The 20370-nt window shown below is 48.4% G+C and overlaps 1 protein-coding gene across 1 annotated transcript in view; it reads left to right on the forward strand.

The window, feature by feature from the left end:
• Positions 1 to 3693: 3693 nt before the first annotated feature.
• Positions 3694 to 20370, forward strand: part of LOC141072988 (uncharacterized) — a 56011-nt gene continuing 39334 nt past the window's right edge. Inside the window, exon 1 of the mRNA XM_073560255.1 lies at positions 3694 to 3735. Coding sequence (XP_073416356.1) covers positions 3709 to 3735 — 27 coding nt within the window. The 5' untranslated portion in view covers positions 3694 to 3708. The remainder of the gene's footprint in view (positions 3736 to 20370) is intronic.

Here is a 20370-nt window from a genome sequence, read left to right on the forward strand (position 1 = left end):
GCAGGGGGTTGGACCAGATGGCCCAGGAGGTCCCTTCCAACTCTACGATTCTATGATTCTATGATTCTATGATTCTATATCTCTGGAGTAAGCTCCGTTTTGCCTTCTATATTTCTGTAGTAGCCCTCATTTCTGCTCCCATATAGCTCGGTTCTGCTCCCATAGCTCTATAGTAAGCTCCGTTCTGCTCCCATATCTCTGTAGTAAGCTCCATTCTGATCCTATATTTTTGTAGTAAGCTCTGTTCTGCTAACATATCTCAGTAGTAAGCTCGGTTCTGCTCCCATGTCTCTGTAGTAAGCTCCGTTCTGCTCCAATATCTCTGTAGTAAGCTTGGTTCTGCTCCCATATCTTTGTAGTAAGCTCAGTTCTGCTTCCATAGCTCTATAGTAAGCTCCGTTCTGCTCCCATATCTCTGTAGTAAGCTCCATTCTGATCCTATATTTTTGTAGTAAGCTCTGTTCTGCTAACATATCTCAGTAGTAAGCTCGGTTCTGCTCCCATGTCTCTGTAGTAAGCTCCGTTCTGCTCCAATATCTCTGTAGTAAGCTTGGTTCTGCTCCCATATCTCTGTAGTAAGCTCCGTTCTGCTCCCATATCTCTGTAGTAAGCTCCGTTCTGCTCCTATATTTCTGTAGTAAGCTCTGTTCTGCTCCCATATCTCTGTAGTAAGCTCGGTTCTGCTCCCATATCTCTATACTAAGCTCGGTTCTGCTCCAATATCTCTGTAGTAAGCTCAGTTCTGCTCCCATATCTTTGTAGTAAGCTCGGTTCTGCTCCCATATTTCTGTAGTAAGCTCGGTACTGCTCCCATATCTCTGTAGTACAGAAAAAGAAATCCGGCACTCCCAAATGCAGTTAAAATAGTTTAGTTTTATTCACAGCTTAATAATCCACACTGTGTACATTCTGTTTGTTACGTTTCGGTCACTATCATGGACCTTCTTCAGACAATGGCAAAACCTGTTAATATTCCAAAAAAATGTGACTGTGGGTTCAGAATAGCGTGTAGCAACATAGACAAGCTGCTCATGTGGAGCTGTGAGGAGAGCAGGAGGAGGAACAAAGCGCTGACAGAGATATGCTGTATCGCTATGGCGCACTGCACAGACAGACATACAGTAGACCTGGTCTTCACCCTTCTCTGCTCTCTATCTAACGTCATCACCTCCCCTCTCCCTCTATCTGACCACCATCTATTCACGTTCTCATCCCTGTCCTCTTCACCTGTCACCCATGTCCAGCAACATGCGCACCCCCGCAGAAGCATCGCACATCCAGACACTCGCACACTCTCTGACTCTATTCTACCACTGTCCTCCATATCTTCACTCCACGACACAAACACTGCCACTAGTTTCCACAATGCTATTCTTGCATGAGCCATCGACTCAGTCGCCCCTGTCATGCATAACAGAGTGCGAAGAATCAATTGACAACCCTGGCACAATAACATCACCAAAAAGCTTAGGCAAGCATTCGGTTTTGCAGAACGGTGCTGGAAGAAAATGCATTCGCAAGATGAGTTCACTGCACTCAAACAAGCAACACTTACATTCAAATCAGCTCTCACCTCTGCTAAACAGGCCTACTTTACAACCCTTGTATCTTCCTTATCCCACAACCCCTAACAGTTGTTTAATACTTTGAACTCCCTCCTCTGCCCACCACTGCACCCTCCGACTTCCCTCATCTCTGCTGAGGACATTGCCACACACTTCAAAAACAAGATAGACCAAACACGGCAAGTCTTTATTGCCCAACCACCTCAACCCCTTTGTATGCCAGACCAATGCCCAAACCCCATATCCTCTCTCTCCAACATCACTGAAGGGGAGCTTGCTCATCTTCTCTCCAAATCACACCTCACCACTTGTGCACTTGACACTATCCCATCCCACCTCCTCCCCAACACCACCACTACTCTTATCCCATCCCTAACCCACTTCTTCAACCTATTACCAACTTCTGGAACCTTCCCTTCTGCTTTCAAACATGCCACAAACACGCCTATCCTTATAAAGCCAACCCTCGACCCAACAGCCATGTCCAGCTATCTCCCAATATCGCTGCTACCATTCGCTTTCAAACTCCTGGAACAGTATGTTCACGCTGAAACTTTCCTCTCACCTCTAATCTAAATTTTTTCTTTGACAATCTGGTTTCCGTCCCCATCATTCCACTGAGAAATCCCTGACCGAAATTACGAATGAACTACTTACAGTCAAAGCTAACGGACAATACTCTATACTCCCTCCTTCTTGACCTGTCCTCTGCTTTCGACACAGTTGACCACTGCCTCCTACTACAGATCCTCTCCTCCTTTGGCATCAAAGACCTCGCCCTATCCTGGATCTCCTCATACCTTTCAAACTGCACATTCAGTGTCTCCCACTCCCACACTACCTCCTCATCCCACCCACTCTCTGTTGGCGTCCCCCAAGGCTCTGTTCTAGGACCCCTACTCGTCTCAATCTATACACTTGACCTAGGGCAACTCATAAAGTCCTATGGATTTCAGTACCACCTTTATGCCGATGATACGCAGATCTACCTCTCTGGCCCAGACATCACCTCTCTGCCCTCCAGAATCCCGGAGTGTCTATCTGCCATATCCTCCTTTTCCTCTCGCTTCCTCAAACTCAATGTGAACAAATCTGAACTGATCATCTTTCCCCCATCTCACAGATCTTCCTTACCCGACCTATCTATAACAATTGACATCACGCTTTCCCCCATACCAGAAGTCGGCTGCCTCAGAGTAACCCTTGACTCTGCCCTGTCCTTCAAACTGCACATTCAAGCTCTCTCCACCTCCTGTCGCCTCCAGCTCAAAAATATTTCCAGAATCGGTCCATTCCTCAACCCTCAATCTACTAAAATGCTTGTGCATGCCCTCATCATCTCCTGTCTCGACTACTGCAGCATCCTTTTCTGTGGCCTCCCTGCTAACACCCTCGCACCTCTCCAGTCCATCCTTAACTCTGCCACTCGACTAATTCATCTCTCTCCTCACTACTCCTCCGCTTCTCCCCTCTGCAAATCTCTTCACTGGCTCCCATTCCCTCAGCGTATCCAATTCAAATTACTAATACTGACCTACAAGGCCATCTATAACCTGTCCCCCCATATGTCTCTGAACTAACCTCCCGATACCTTCCCTCACGTAATCTCCGGTCCTCCCAAGACCTCCTTCTCTCCTCCACACTTATTCGCTCCTCACCCAACCGCCTCCAAGACTTCTCCCGAATAGCCCCATCCACTGGAATTCTTTGCCCCAACATGTCCGACTATCAACCACACTCGGATCCTTCAGACGGAACCTGAAAACCCACCTCTTCAAGAAAGCCTACAGCCTGCAGTGATCCCCGCTGCCTCCTCACCACTACTGGAGCTACCGCCTCACCAACACCGGAACTGCTGCAACCCCCCAACCTACTGTCTCCTTCCCCACCATCCTGTAGAATGTAAGCCCGCAAGGGCAGGGTCCTCTCTCCCTCTATATCAGTCTGTGATTGTTAGTTTGTTTACTGTAAGTGATATCTGTAATCTGTATGTAACCCCTTCTCATGGACAGCACCATGGAACCAATGGTGCTATATAAATAATAATAATAATAAAGTGTCTGCACTCCAGATATCATGTGACCCCTGACTCCTCCCCTCCTGTGACCTCATCCCAGGTCCTGTGCGCACAGAGCAGCCATATATGTGGAGTGCGGCTCTGCGGGTGGAGGTAGGTGCTGGAGATTCCCCATTACTGGGCGAGGGGGAACATTAACCCCTTCAGCACTGAGGCTCTTTTGGGGTCTTTGTTGCCACTTTATAAGAATCATAACGTTTCTGCGCTGTTTCATGTAATAGATACATACGACCCAACTATGGGAGACAGGAAGGGAGGAAACGGATTGTTCTCATAGTACAGGGCCCCTTTCAAGGCCCCACACAGTGTATTGCCCCCATTATGCCCCTTAGTCAGTATATATGATGCCCCCCACAGTGTAATGCCCCCATAATGCCCCTGTAAGCAGGGTTCTGCCGCCACAACCAGCTGCCTCGGGCACTTCACCATGTCCTGGTACCTCAGATTCTTCCCCGACCCCCCGTTCTTTTGCTTGGTGCCAAATCGGTTCTGGCTTTGGGGCTATGGCCTTTATGATAACAGTAAACTACATCATCAAGGTCACCTGACCTGTGTACCATCTAGACTCTTTCTTCCTGAAACTCTCCCTCTTCCCATTGATTCCGTATGGTCTCATCTGGACAGCAGATTGCAGTCTTTTTGTACAAATGCCGCACATATGATGCCTCTCACACAGTATAAAGTTTCCACAGTACTGGCATCTCTCACACACAAGATATTTCCACAGTACCGCCATACCCCCACACATAATAATAATAATAATAAATTTTATTTTTATAGCGCCGACATATTCCGCAGCACTTTACATTTCAGAGGGGATTTGTACAGACAATAGACATTACAGCATAACAATAATCACCTACAGTAGATTATAACAAATAACAAGAGGAAAGAGGGCCCTGCTCGCAAGCTTACAGTCTATGAGGAAAGAGGTAGACACGAAAGGTGGGTGGTAACAGTTGCCCTGATTGTATGGACCAGCCATAATGTTAAGTGTGTAACAGTACAGACGCAGAGGGCTAATGGATGCATAAAGCATGTGGGAACATGATGCTGGGAACCTGGTTATGGTAAAACTTTTGGCTCTGCCACACAGGGATAGGTTAGGTTAATGTGTTGAGGCGATAGGCCAGTCTGAATAAATGCGTTTTCAGGACACGCTTAAAATTGTGGGGATTGGGGACTAATCGTATTGACCTGGGAAGTGCATTCCAAAGAATTGGCGCGGCACGTGTAAAGTCTTGGAGACGGGAGTGGGAGGTTCTGACTATTGAGGATACTAACCTCAGGTCATCAGCAGAACGGAGGGCGCGGGTAGGGTGGTATACTGAAACAAGGGAGGAGATGTAGGGTGGTGCTGAGCCATGGAGGGCTTTGTGGGTGAGGGTAATAAGTTTATACTGAATTCTGGAGTGGAGTGGTAGCCAGTGTAATGACTGGCACAAGGTAGAGGCATCGGTGTAACGATTGGTGAGGAATATGATCCTGGCTGCAGCATTCAAGACAGATTGGAGAGGGGAGAGTTTGGTAAGAGGGAGACCGATTAGAAGAGAGTTACAATAGTCGAGACAAGAATGAATAAGAGAAACAGTAAGAGTTTTTGCAGAGTCAAAAGTAAGAAAAGGTCGAATTCTAGAAATGTTTTTGAGGTGCAGATGACAAGAGCGAGCCAGTGATCGAATGTGGGGGGCAAAGGAAAGCTCGGAATCAAGTATGACCCCAAGACAGCGGGCATGTTGCTGGGGAGTAATAGTGGAACCACACACAGAAATAGCAATGTCGGGTATAGGTGCATTAGTAGCGGGAGGAAACACCAGGAGTTCAGTCTTTGACAGGTTCAGTACACATAGTAGCAGCACACATAGTATAATCATCTCACAGGATCACCATTTCCTCCACTCAGTGTAATGTTCCCACAGTACCGCTATCCCACCACACACACAGTGTAATGTTCCCACAGTACCGCTATCCCACCACACACACAGTGTAATGTTCCCACAGTACCGCTATCCCACCACACACACAGTGTAATGTTCCCACAGTACCGCTATCCCACCACACACACAGTGTAATGTTTCCATCCACCTTACTGACTACCTCTGACCACCAACAACTAATTAATAAACACTTTGCCCCATTCTTGGGGCAGATACTAATGAACCCAGGATCTATGAGATATTTACCATACGATAGCTGGATAGGCAGAAGTGTATCATCCATAAAGGTGGCCCACTCAGTCCCTATGATGCCCATGAATTGAGAGGGCTCATGGGGTTTGGTATTGGTCACCCTCTCCTTTTCATCATCACAATTTCAGAGATATCCACATTCCTATGACAGTGAATAGAATAGTGAATCAGGGAGTCGGAAGCTCCGGATCCACCATTCAGCCTTCACCTGTGAGTCTGAGACTCCGTGCACTGCAGGTACAATGACGTCACTACATCACACCTGTATATGGAGCCTCAGTACTCACACTTCACAGACTGGAGCAGCGCACCTCGGGAACAGGGTTGGGTGAGTAGTGAGTGTGTTTTTTTTAAACATCAGGAATTGTGGAGGCTTAATATTAAGAGAAGAGCTGTTTGGGTTCTCATACTGAGTGTATGGCTGGTAGGGGCCATTATCCTGACTATGGGGGGCCTGTGGTAGACTCCATAGTGAGTGGCGGTCCTTATTTTGTGTAGCAGGTTGTGGTGGCCATAATACTGTGTGAGGTGCTGTGGGGGCCGTCATACTGTGTGGGGTCTGTGGAGGCCATCATATTGCGTGGGAGACCTCATTCTGAGCTACATGAGCACACAGAACAATTTCCTTGTGTTGTAGCTGTTTTTGTTATGACCAAAAGTCAGATATGTTGGATCACCAGTGAGGCTGAATTAAGAAATTAGTCCCTCAGATAACAAGTGCTCGGAGAAAAGCATGCACACTGATTGTGAGCAAGTCACTTTTTCTAGTTTATTCACCGAAGAAGCAGTATTTTATACCATTTACAGCAATGTAAATCAATGTAGCGCATGTAGCCCTCCCTGTTGCCCAGGTCATGATGACCTTTATTTACCACTATCTGAAGAGCCCGGCGCTGCCCGGACATAGTAACGAACTGTGGTTAGTTATAACAAATTATAATGATTATATTGCACATAAATTGTCGCTTTATGTCATCTCCTCCTGTTTTTGGAAGTGCATTTAGCTTGCAGGGTGGATTGCTGCTGAAGGGAAAAAAATCTCTTTAAATCTTCTGGCTTAGCGAGAGTGAACGAGCTGAGTGTGACCAGAGTGTAAGTGCGAACGGTGGTAAGTGTGTGACTTGTGATTCAGTGACTTTGAATTCAGGGAATTTACAATGAAGGAATTACTGAATTGCTGTTGGTAGTTTATTAATAATTTGCATTTATTTTTAATTAACTTTTCTGTCTGGTGCAATCCCCATTAGGAATGTGCTCCACTATTGACAATGCAATCTGGTGTACATCTTGCCACATGTATGCAATCCTTGAACAGCCGGTCGAGGGTGCATACTGCTGTGCGAGATGTGAGCATGTTGTGCATTTGGAAGCCCAGATACTGGATCTAAATGTGCAGCTGGCAACACTGAGATCCATAGACAATATGGAAAGGAGTCTTCTGCTCACTGAGCAGACACTCAATGGAATAGATGAGGGGCAGGATGGTAGTAAGGAACTGCAAGACAGTGAAGCAGCTAGCTGGGTGACAGTTAGAAGGCGAGGTAGAGGGAAGAGCACTAGGGAGGCTAGTCCTGATATGGAGCACCCCAATAAGTTTGCTAAGTTGGCAGATGAGGGGAGTGTTAGTACAGGAGTAGCACTGCTGCAGCAAGGCATGTCCTCTGAAAGCCGGAGGAGTGTCTGCTCCAGTAAGGGGGGAAATAGGAGAGCAGGGCAGGCCAGACAGGTGCTGGTAGTGGGGGACTCAATTATTAGGGAAACAGATAGGGCAATGGCTAGAAGGTTGGAGGAGTGTTTAAACTAGGGATTGGGGGAGAGTATTAATTTTATAGGAGGGGAAGATAGTGCAGATAGTGACTTGGGCCCAAATAAGGAAACTGGGGGTGGGGGTGGCACAGGTGGTCGGGTTAGAACAGATTAGAACAGTTAATAGTTTAAGAAAGAATAGAGGTACCGAGAGATACATAAAGTGCATGTATACTAATGCCAGAAGCCTCGCCAACAAGATGGAGGAATTGGAGTTAATGTTGTTGGAACATAATTATGACATGGTGGGGATATCTGAGACATGGCTGGACGAGAGCCACGACTGGGAGGTTAATTTACTGGGCTATAGTCTGTTCCGAAATGACCGTACAAATAAGCGAGGGGGAGGCGTGTGTTTATATGTAAAATCATCCTTATAACCCATCCTGCGTGATAATATATGTGAATCTAATGAAAATGTAGAGTCCCTGTGGGTGGAGATAAGGGGAGGGGGAAAAATAATAAATTACTGATAGAGGTTTATTATAAGTCTCCAAAAATAATGGAAGTAACGGAGAATATCCTCGTAAAGCAAATAGATGAAGCTGCGACTCAAGGAGAAGTCATTATTATGGGAGACTTCAACTACCCTGAAATACATTGGGGAACCGAAACCTGCAGTTCCAGCAAAGGTAATAGGTTTTTGACAACTATGAGAGACAATTACCTTTCACAACTGGTTCAGGGCCCAACAAGAGGGGGGGCACTGCTAGACCTAATATTAACCAACAGGCCAGACCGCATATCAAATGTAAAGGTTGGGGGTCGCTTGGGTAATAGTGATCACAAAATAATAAGTTTTCATGTATCCTTTAATAAGATGTGTAGAAAAGGGGTAACTAGGACACTAAACTTGAGGAAGGCAAATTTCCAACCGATGAGAGATGATCTTGGTGCAATTAACTGGGACGATATCCTGAGACATAAAAATACACAAGGGAAATGGGAGACGTTTATTAGCATCCTGAATAGGACCTGTGCACAATGTACTGTATATAGGGGCTATCTCTAGTAACTAGCAAGCTAACAACAGTAAGGCTGAGTTCACACGTGGCGTTTTTTTCGCGTTTCCGTGGCGCGAAAACGCGAAAAATAAGCATCCCATGCATTCCTATGGGATTCCGCAATGCTGTGCTAATGCTGCGGTTTTTACCGCGGCGGAATCGCTTTGCGGTAAAAACCGCAGCATGCTCATTAATTTGCGGAATCGCGGCGATCCAGCACCCGTAGGAATGCATTGTTCCGCTTCCTTCCCGCATGTGAGAACGGACGTCATCGCGGGCATTTTCGCAAAGGATTACTGGGAACGGATGCGCGGGACGTCGGAAGGTAAGAATAACACTATTTTTTATTTTTTTTTTACATTCTATCTTTTACTACTGATGCTGCATAGGCGGCCTCAGTAGTATAAAGTTGGTCACACTCGTCAAACACTATGTTTGACGAGTGTGACCAACCTGTCAATCAGTTCTCCAAGCGATGCTACAGATCGCTTGGAAAACGCTAGCATTCTGCAAGCTAATTATGCTTGCAAATCGCTAGTTTTTCCGCGGGAATTTAAAATGCGATTTTCCCGCGGAATGGAATTCCGGAATTCTCACGGTAATTTCCGCGAGAGTTCCAGTACGTGTGCACTTAGCCTTATCCTCGCAGGGATTAAAACAATAATACAGAGGTAACACGATAATATCTTCCCGGTCAGAATGGGTGACTATGAGGCCGCGGTATGGCCGACTACAGGTCCAAGAACTACGATTGATCAACTACAACATGTCACTTACCCTCCTCTTACATCCGGCAGAGTGGTGGTCGGTGTCTATTCGGCGTCTCAGCCGCTGGGCCCAGCCGACGAGGTGTTGACGTAAGCTTCTGGCGTTCCTACGCCCAGGTGGAGCGAGGGCACAACAAGCCCCTGAAGAGTTCCTTTGCGTTGTGCCTCGAGGCGGGATGGCGGTGGCTGGGGCCCTGGACGTGTAGGCCGCAGCCGCAGGCTGGAGTCGGGCAGCGGCGGCCGTGGGTGGCAGCAGGCAGGCAGCAACCACGGGCTGAAGCCGGGCAGCAGCGGCCGCAGGTGGCAGTGAGAAGGCCATAGCCGCGGGCTGGACTCGGGCAGTGGCGGCCGTGGGTGGCCACGGGCAGACCGCAACCGCAGGCTGGAGTCGGGCAGTCGTGGCCACGGGTGGCAGTGGGCAGGCTGCAGCTGCTGGCTGGAGTTGTGCAGCGGCGGCCGCGGGTGGCAGCGGGCAGGCCACAACTGCGGGCTGAGGTGAAGGGAGCGGGAGGGCGGTCGTTCGTTCGGCGTCCCTCTGCTGGGCTACTCGGGGCTGTCTCCTCCCTGGCCTTGGTGGGTCCCTATCCAATCTCTCTGGTCGTCGCTCACTCCTTCTCTCTCTGGCGCCACCTAGGCTTCCTTCTCCTCTCCTGCTCTGTCAAGTGCCCCCTGCTTCACGAAACAATCACTGACCTCAGGGAGACAAGTCAAAGAAAACACTGCGGCAGCCGGCAAAGGCGCTCAATCAGTGAAATCCTAGGTGCATTGCTCCCTGGGAAATACGAATATGCAAATAAAGTCCGTGGAGCCTCATTTAAGAGTCTCAAACACGGGACCAGCCAACTCGTAAAGAGCTGGATATTGACTTAAAGGGCCACTTAATATGGTGGTAATGGTGGTTTCCGAAAGGAGCCACTCCTTGGCTGGGTCCTTCCCTGGAGGAAGATCTGGCTAGTCCCGTGTTTGAGACTCTTAAATGAGGCTCCACGGACTTTATTTGCATATTTGAGTGCCCCCTGCTGGCATTCTCAGTTCCTTTTATACTTGCTCCGCCCCCACTCCTTCTAGAACTATCCCTGGTCCATCCTCTAATTATGTCCCCGGAAACAGTTTCCCTAGGAACTTTGGTGACAATCCCCTTAGTTCTGGTCCGGTTACACAGTGGGAACTCTTTCTCCTACACTCCCCATCTTGTATGCTCGCCAGTCCTCGGGCGAGGGCTTGGAGGGGTCTGGCCCTGCCTCTTGATGTAGAAGTCTTTTCTGCCACATTAACTAGTCCTGTTCATAGTGTTCGGGGGGTTTGCCAGCTGTAGACCGCTCAGAGCATCGTGGTTCGACTGTGGTGGAGTCTTCAGGGGTGGTGGAAGATGGTTGATTGACTAGGGTAATTGGGGTATTGGTTTTAGAAGTGTCCGTTTGTACCACCGGAGGATCGTCCTCGTTATCCTCATTCCATATTACTGGCAGAGGTTCTGGAGCCTGAGGAGGGGCCTCGGGCCGTTCACGGTCTGTGGATGTACAGGGTCACAACATATTGCGATGTACTGTTCGGGCGGGGTGATCCCCCTCGTTTTCAGATTGTATCTCGTACACTAGCCCATATGGGCTTACTCGTCGCAGTACTCGGTAGGGGCTCTCTTCCCAGCGGTGTCCCAATTTGATTTGGGGGCACTGATCTCGTACGAGTACGCGATCTCCTGCATGAAATTCTGTGGATTGGGACGGCGTCTTCCCCGGGTGTTCCAGGTCCTGAAGTTTTGCATGGACGATCCGGTGCACAGTTTGTAGCCGATACCGGTGATTCCGGACCCATGAGAAGACTCCTGTCCTCCGGATTCAACTCCACCTCGGTGATTCCTTTGCCTTCCCGGCCGAACAGTAGCGAATACGGAGTATAGCCGGTGACTCGGTGTACCCGGATGTTATATACCCAGACCAGTTCGGGGATGTATTCGGGCCAGCGGGCTTTTCGGTCGTCCTCCAGGATACGTAACATTTGGATTAATGTCCGGTTAAATCGCTCGCAGGCCCCATTCCCTTGAGGATGGTATGGTGTAGTTCGGAATTTATCGATGCTATATAAGTGATGTAGTTCTTCCATTACTTTCCCCAGAAAGCACGCACGTTGGTCTGAATGAATCCACTGGGTGCAGCCGTATACTTGGATAAAGTTCTTACAGATCGCAAAGGCGGCCGATTCCGCTGTTTGATCCCAAGTTGGGGTCACCACGGCGAATTCGGTAAAATGGTACACCATGACTAGACAATGCTCGTACCCCTGGTGAGCCGGACCAATGGTTAAATAGTCTATCATCAGGAGTTCGAAGGGTGCCGCTGTTACTATTGTTTGTACGGGAGCCTGTTGCTCAGGTGGTTTAGTTAGCTCACACAGGCAGCATGCACGGCAAACTCCTTCCACTTTGGCTTGTAAACAGGGGTGGTAGGCCATTTGTTGTAGCCACTGAAAAGTCTTTTGTGCCCCAAAATGAGCCCCTTTTTCGTGAGACTCGCAAGTAAGTTCAGTGAGCCGGGCTCCCGGTATTACCACCTGCCAGGCTATCATTGGTGCTGTGCGCGGCACTGCCTTTCGGCACAATAATCCTCATTTGATTACCAGCTTTTCCCACTGATGTAGCATTAGCAGAGTGTCTTGAGTCAATGTCTTTCTTTGGGCGTCACTGGGTAACTGTCTCGCAGCTACCCATTGACGCAGAGGGCCAGTCTCTTCATCTTCTTGCTGCTGTTGGATCCATTCATCCAGGGATTGTTCTAACATGCCCCTAGCGGGTCCTGTATGGAATTGCTCTCGGGTCACGGCTGTGATTCCGGCGGGGGCCAGAGCAAACGGCGTCTCTTCTCCTTCCAGTTCTTCATCCCGGCTTTGCCCGGGGGCCGCATGTCGAATCCAAGAGAGAGCATCGGCATGTACATTCTCAGCTACCCGTTTGTAGATGATTTTGTATTTGAATTTGGCCATCCGGGCCACCCACCATTGTTCTAGGCCCCCAGTTTGGCATTGTCGAGGTGGGCCAGTGGGTTGTTGTCAGTCCTACCACTACCTCATAGCCTGCCAGTTACTCCGCGAACCGCTCCGTCATGGCCCACACTACCGCGAGAAGCTCGAGCTTAAAGGAGCTGTAAATGTCAGGATTACGTTTGGAGTCATGAAGCGACTGGCTACCATAAGCGATGACTCTTTCCCAGCAGTCTTGTACTTGTGACAATACAGCTCCCAGCCCCGTGTAAGCTCCCGTCGGTGTGCAGTATGAACAGCTGCGAGAAATCCGTGTAGGCCAACACTGGGGCTTCCGAGAGCGCGGGTTTGAGATCTCGGGAGGCTGTTTCCTGTGGTTCCTGCCACTGGATCTTCCAACTATTGGCCCCAGCAGGGGCCCCTTTAAGCAGGTCCTGCAGGGCTTGGGCCCAGCGGGTGAACTTTTTACGAAGCGACGGTAATATGCGGCCAACCCCAGAAAAGCTCGTACATCTTTTACCGTCTCAGGAGTAGGCCACCCCTGTATTGCGGCGACCTTCTCCTTACACGGTCTAACGCCCTCGGTGGAGACGATATGCCCTATGTATTCAATCTGCGTATGGAACAGATGTCATTTCTGGGATTTTACCTTCAACCCGTACTTTTGCAGCCAACCGAGCACCTGCCCCAACCGCTGCAAGTGGTCTTCGAACGTGGCAGCGTAGCTGATGATGTTGTCGAGGTATATCAGCGTGGCCTCAAAGTTGAGATCTCCCAGACATCGCTCCATTAGCCATTGGAAGGTCCCGGGGCCGTTGGCTAGCCCGAAAGGCATGCGATTAAATTCGAACAGTCCCATGGGCAAGATGAACGCGGTCTTGGTGCGGTCTTCTTCCGACATTGGCACCTGCCGGTACCCACTGGCCAGATCCAGGGTAGAAAAGTATGTTGCCTGTCCCAGGGCTGATAGGGACTCCTCTATACGGGGCAGCGGATATGAGTCTTTGATGGTACAGGCATTCAGCGTTCGGTAATCCACGCAGAACCGCAAGGTGCCGTCTTTCTTTTGGACCAACAAAATGGGGGCCGCCCAAGGACTCTGGCTTTCCCAGATAACCCCTTTACACAGCATTTGGCCCAGTAGTGTTTTTACCTCTTGGTATAGTTGCGAGGGGGAATCTGTCAGTATCGCTCTCCCTGATAGGGGCCGTTCCTTCGGTGGGAATGCCGTGCATGATGGCCATGGTGCACCCAAAGTCGTCTTCATGATTGGCGAATACCTCTCGGTACTGGCCTAGGAGTGCTTCTACTTGGGCCGGGGTTAAGCCAGAGAGTTCTGCTCGCATTTTCTCTAAGATGGCTCGGCCCTTCTCCTCGGGCGAGGACCCAGCGGTTTGGATGGAACGTATAGTCACCTGTTATGATTGAGTCACCGTAGGAGGCAGACACAAAAATCGAAGCTACGTCCAGAAAACCAGAGAAGTTGGCAACTATCAGATTGCAGACCCCTGAACCTATCAACACAACTAGCAGTAGCCGTGGGGGGTTCCTACGATGCCCTAGACCCCTCGATCACAGCCGGAGAGATTAATAGCCTAAAGACAGAAAAGGAAATCCAAACTGCCCCAGAGCAGACCCCAAAGTAAAAGGCAGCCCCCAACATATAATGACGGTGAAGCAAGATGAAAAAACACTCACACAGATAGAAAGATAGGCTGAGCAAACGATGGGGCCCAAGCTAACTAAACAGAACAGGAAAGGAAGGTTGCTGTCTGCAATCTGCCAAAACCCTATCAAAGACATAAGCCAACAAGCTGATATGGAAAAAGACCCTGAAGCAGCTAGGCTTCAAAAACTAAATCAGCACTCAGCTATTTTCAGAAGACAGAGCTAAAGGAAATCAGCACACCCCAGCTGGGAATGGCAGAAATCCAGAAAAACAAAGCAAAACAAAGTCAAAGCACAAATGCAAAAAGCCGAGCAGAAAACTTAGCTTTAGAAGAGCAGGAATTCAGACTGCTCTCCAAGGATCCCACAGAGAAATCACCCGCAGGGCACAAGGGCGTCGGCAGCCTTATATCCAGTCAGTAACTCCACTCAGCCAGTCATCATCATCAGGTTCAGGTGTTTGATAATCAGGCTCACTACCTTTCTTTACCAGAAGAGGGAGTTCCTCGGGCCTCAGTAGTGAAGGGGAAAATGAACTCACAACAGTACCTCCCCCTTGAGGAGGGGTCACCGAACCCTCAACCACGCCACCAGGGCGATCAGGGTGAGCCCGATGAAAGGCACGCACCAATCTTTTGGCATGAATATCAGAGGCAGAGACCCAGGAATTATCCTCCTGACCATAACCCTTCCACTTAACCAAATACTGGAGTCTCCGTCTAGCCAGACGGGAATCCAGTACTTTCTCTACCTCATATTCCATGTTACCTTCAACCAATACAGGGTCTGGAGGTGCCACCCCCGGAACAACAGGTTCAACAAACCTCTTCAACAAAGATTTATGGAACACATTATGGATTTTAAATGTGACAGGAAGAGCCAAACGAAAAGAGACCTGATTAATAATCTCCAAAATCTTGTAAGGTCCAATAAATCTAGGCTTAAACTTAGGAGAAGCCACCTTCATAGCAATATTTTTTGATGATAACCACATCATATCACCAACCTTAAACTGGGGACCAATAGTCCTATGTCGGTTGCAAAAACCGCTGGGCCTTTTCCTGGGAGAGAGATAACTTATCCACCCCTTGGTTCCAGATCTGGTGCATTCTCTCCACCACAGTGTCAACCCCTGGGCAGGCAGAGGGCTCCACCTGCCCTGAAGAAAATCGAGGATGAAACCCAAAGTTACAAAAAAAAGGTGACATCAAAGTGGCAGAACTAGCTCTATTATTTAAAGCAAATTCGGCCAAGGGCAAAAATGAAACCCAATCATCCTGATCAGCAGAAATAAAACATCTCAGATATGACTCCAAGGTCTGGTTTGTTCTCTCTGTCTGCCCATTGGTCTGAGGGTGAAAAGCAGAGGAGAAGGACAACTGAATTCCCAGCTTGGAAGAAAAAGTTCTCCAAAATCTAGACACAAACTGGACTCCTCTGTCAGATACAATGTTCTCAGGAATCCCGTGCAAGCGAACCACCTGTTGTAAAAACAGGGGCACCAACTCAGAGGAAGACGGCAACTTAGGGAGTGGTACAAGATGAACCATCTTAGAGAACCTATCACAAATCACCCAAATAACAGTCATCCTTTGAGAGACAGGCATATCAGAGATGAAATCCATTGAAATATGGGTCCATGGCCTCTTGGGGACAGGCAAAGGCATCAACAACCCACTAGAGCGAGAACACGATTTAGACCGGGAGCACGTCCCACAGGACTGCACAAAATTCCTGACATCACGAGACAAGGAGGGCCACCAAAAAGACCGACTCACCAGATCTCTAGTACCAAAAATACCTGGATGACCAGCCAAAGCAGAGCAATGAACTTCAGACATCACTCTCTTCTTCCACTGGTCAGGAACATACATCTTTCCACTGGGACAGCGCTCAGGTTTGTCCTCCTGGAACTCTTCCAGAGCACGTCTCAAATCGGGCGAGATGGCAGAAAGAACTACCCCTTCGCCTAAGATGGTAGCAGACTTGGTCACCACAGGAGAATCAGCAAAGAAGCTCCTAGAGAGGGTGTCTGCCTTGACATTCTTAGTTCCAGGAAGAAAAGAAACCACAAAATCAAAACGTGTAAAAAACAAGTCCCACCTAGCCTGTCTAGGGTTCAAGCGCTTAGCTGACTCTAGGTAAATCAAATTCTTGTGGTCAGTGAGGACCACAACTTGATGCTTAGCTCCCTCCAACCAATGTCTCCACTCCTCAAATGCCCATTTCATGGCCAACAGTTCCCGATTCCCCACATCATAGTTACGTTCAGATGGAGAGAACTTTCGGGAAAAGAAAGCACAGGGATTCATTTTAGATGTTACAGGATCCTTTTGGGACAAAACAGCTCCTGCACCAATCTCAGAAGCATCCACCTCTACCTGGAACGGAAGTGAGACATCAGGTTGCCGCAAAACCGGGGCGGAGGTGAATCTTCGCTTCAGCTCCTGAAAGGAAGAAACAGCCTCCGGAGACCAATTTAACACATCAGCACCCTTCTTAGTCAAATCAGTCAATGGCTTGGCAATACTAGAAAATTTTGCTATAAATTTCCGATAAAAATTAGCAAAACCCAAAAACTTCTGGAGGGCCTTCAAAGAAGTGGGCTGAACCCAATCGTAAATGGCCTGTACCTTGGCCGGGTCCATTTCAATAGTTGACGGGGACAAAATAAATCCCAAAAAAGAAATCCTCTGTACTACAAAAAGGCATTTAGATCCTTTGACATACAGGTAATTCTCCCTCAAGATCCGGAACACAGTCCGAATATGTTCCACATGAGAATCCCAATCCTTGGAGAAGATCAAAATATCATCCAGATAGATAATCAAAAATTTATCGACAAAATCTCAGAAAATATCGTTCATGAAGCACTGGAAGACAGAAGGGGCATTAGTGAGCCCAAAAGGCATCACCAGGTACTCAAAATGTCCCTCCGGAGTATTAAACGCCGTCTTCCATTCATCCCCATGCTTAATAGGAATAAGATTATACGCCCCCCTGAGGTCAAGCTTGGTAAACCAGCAAGCACCTTTAACTCTGGAGAATAGATCAGAAATCAGGGGTAACGGATATTGATATTTAACAGTAATTTTGTTGAGGGCACGATAATCAATACAAGGTCTTAATGATCCATCCTTTTTGGCTACAAAAAAAAACCCGGCACCTAAGGGTGAAGAGGATGGTCTAATATGACCCTTCTCCAACGCCTCCTTAATATAGGATCGCATAGCCTCGTGCTCGGGTACCGATAAATTGAAGAGCCAACCCTTGGGAAATTTACACCCCGGGCTCAGTTCAATTGCACAGTCATAACTCCTATGAGGAGGCAGAGACGCAGACTCATTCTCACTAAATACATCATAAAAGTCCGCCAAATAATCAGGAACATCATGCGACTGAGGAGAGGTGGAAAACACCGGAGCCTCACTAAAGGCACACCGACAACCCCAACTCACCACAGACACAGATTTCCAATCCAAAACTGGATTATGAATTTGTAACCAGGGAAACCCCAGAACAATAGTATCATGCAGATTATGCAACACCAAAAATCTGCAATTTTCTTGATGGTCTTGATGGGTCCAAAACTGAGGTTTATTTTTAGCCAAAGGAGTAGCATCAATCCCCCTCAAAGGGATAGGCGTCTGCAGAGGTGTCATCGGAAATCCACAACGTTTAGCAAAATCCAAGTCCATTAGGTTTAGGGCTGCTCCCGAATCCACAAAAGCCTTGGCGGAAAATGTGGACAGGGAGCAGATCAGAGTTATAGCCAGAAGAAACTTAGGTTGAACACCACCAACAGAAAACGTGTGTGCAAAGCGTTTCTCTCGTTTAGGACAGACAGAAATAATATGCGAGGCATCTCCACAGAAAAAACACAACTTATTACGCCTTCTGAACTCCTGACGCTGCTCTCTGGAAAAAACGCTATCACATTGCATAGGTTCAGACATTTGTTCAACAGGTGGCAACACCTCTCGTGCAGCTTTGCGTTCGCGCAAACGCCGATCAACCTGAATGGCTAATGACATAGAATCGTCAAGACCAGAGGGAACAGGAAATCCCACCATAGTATCTTTTATGGCTTCTGACAACCCCTTCCGAAAGAGAGCAGCCAAGGCATTATCATTCCAGGTAGTAAGTACTGCCCACTTTCGGAATTTTTGACAGTACAATTCTGCAAAATATCGACCCTGGTTCAATGCCAGCAGGGTCTTTTCAGCCTGATCAATGGCATTAGGTTCGTCATACAACAACCCCAAGGCCTGAAAAAATGCGTTCACATTAGTCAGAATAGGATCATCTGGTTTCAAAGAAAACGCCCAATCCTGGGGATCGCCACGCAGCAAAGAGATGACAATTTTAACCTGCTGCGCAGAGCTCCCTGACGAGTTAGGCTTCAAGGCAAAAAATAATTTACAATTATTTTTGAAATTCAAAAATTTAGACCGATCCCCAAAAAATACGTCAGGTGTAGGAATCTTTGGTTCAGCAGCATGTGAATGAGCAAGGTAGGCGGAAATTCCCCGCACTTCCGCAGCGAGCTGCTCCACACAATCAGACAATTGCTTTATCTCCATTGAGAGAAAAAAAAAAATTCCCCCTACGGCCTCAGAGATATAGAGGAAAAAATCTACACACTTTTTTTTTACAATTCTTTCCTGCTATTGAGTACCCTAGGATCTGCGGTATGGCGGGTGATTCTGTTATGATTGAGTCACCGTAGGAGGCAGACACAAAAATCGAAGCTACGTCCAGAAAACCAGAGAAGTTGGCAACTATCAGATTGCAGACCCCTGAACCTATCAACACAACTAGCAGTAGCCGTGGGGGGTTCCTACGATGCCCTAGACCCCTCGATCACAGCTGGAGAGATAAATAGCCTAAAGACAGAAAAGGAAATCTAAACTGCCCCAGAGCAGACCCCAAAGTAAAAGGCAGCCCCCAACATATAATGACGGTGAAGCAAGATGAAAAAACACTCACACAGATAGAAAGATAGGCTGAGCAAACGATGGGGCCCAAGCTAACTAAACAGAACAGGAAAGGAAGGTTGCTGTCTGCAATCTGCCAAAACCCTATCAAAGACATAAGCCAACAAGCTGATATGGAAAAAGACCCTGAAGCAGCTAGGCTTCAAAAACTAAATCAGCACTCAGCTATTTTCAGAAGACAGAGCTAAAGGAATTCAGCACACCCCAGCAGGGAATGGCAGAAATCCAGAAAAACAAAGCAAAACAAAGTCAAAGCACAAATGCAAAAAGCCGAGCAGAAAACTTAGCTTTAGAAGAGCAGGAATTCAGACTGGTCTCCAAGGATCCCACAGAGAAATCACCCGCAGGGCACAAGGGCGTCGGCAGCCTTATATCCAGTCAGTAACTCCACTCAGCCAGTCATCATCATCAGGTTCAGGTGTTTGATAATCAGGCTCACTACCTTTCTTTACCAGAAGAGGGAGTTCCTCGGGCCTCAGTAGTGAAGGGGAAAATGAACTCACAACAGTCACCGCCCATGAGTTCCCCGCATTCACTTTTAGCTGTAATGCTGGGGTCAGGATCACTTCCTCAAGAGGTTTCACCAGTTTCGCCATTTCGGCACATGGTCTTAGGACGATGTCTCGATCTTCTAGGTTAACACAGCGCACGATGGCTGTCCCCTTCCTCACAGTGGCCAAGGCGCGGGCCACTATGATGCCAGGGGGTAGGTACTCCGAGAAGCACGGTTCCACCTGCACCTCTACTCCCTCCAGAGGTACATGGTAGCCCGGACGGACAGGGCTACCACCTTATGCCCTGGCAGCAGCATGAGCTGAGGGGCCGCAGGCACGATCACTCTTCCCAGCACATCTCCCTCTTGGCAGTCCTGTGGGACCCGCACCCCCCGCACCAGCTGTTGGAAGACCTGCCCTTGGGAAGTGCGGGAGCCCCATTGTTTCAAGGTCTCTTGTGTTGGCTCGCTTAGGAGTAGACTGCCAAACTCCCTCAATATGTTCATGCCTAGGGTGACAGTGTGTCTTTCGCTTGCGTCTCCCTGGGTCAGGACCACACCTCGGCGGCCGAGATGTTTGCCGCACAATGAAGTCTGCATCCAGGCTACTCTGACAAAAGGGACTGGTAGCTGGTTGGCGGCTAGTAGCTTTATCACGGACCCCACTGGGGCCTTATAGCCTCGGGAAAGTGCTGCCAGAAATAGGTTTCCGGCTTGGTCGTAACTTGCAACCCCGTATCCACCAGACAGCGCACTGCATGTCCTTCGAACTCTGCCCATATCAGCGGACACTTTGCAATCAGATCTTCGGGACTTCCACCACCCCGC

This window comes from Dendrobates tinctorius, unplaced genomic scaffold, assembly GCF_039654945.1.
Source record: "Dendrobates tinctorius isolate UK_male_01 unplaced genomic scaffold, ASM3965494v1 ptg000294l, whole genome shotgun sequence".
Taxonomy (NCBI): Eukaryota; Metazoa; Chordata; class Amphibia; order Anura; family Dendrobatidae; genus Dendrobates; species Dendrobates tinctorius.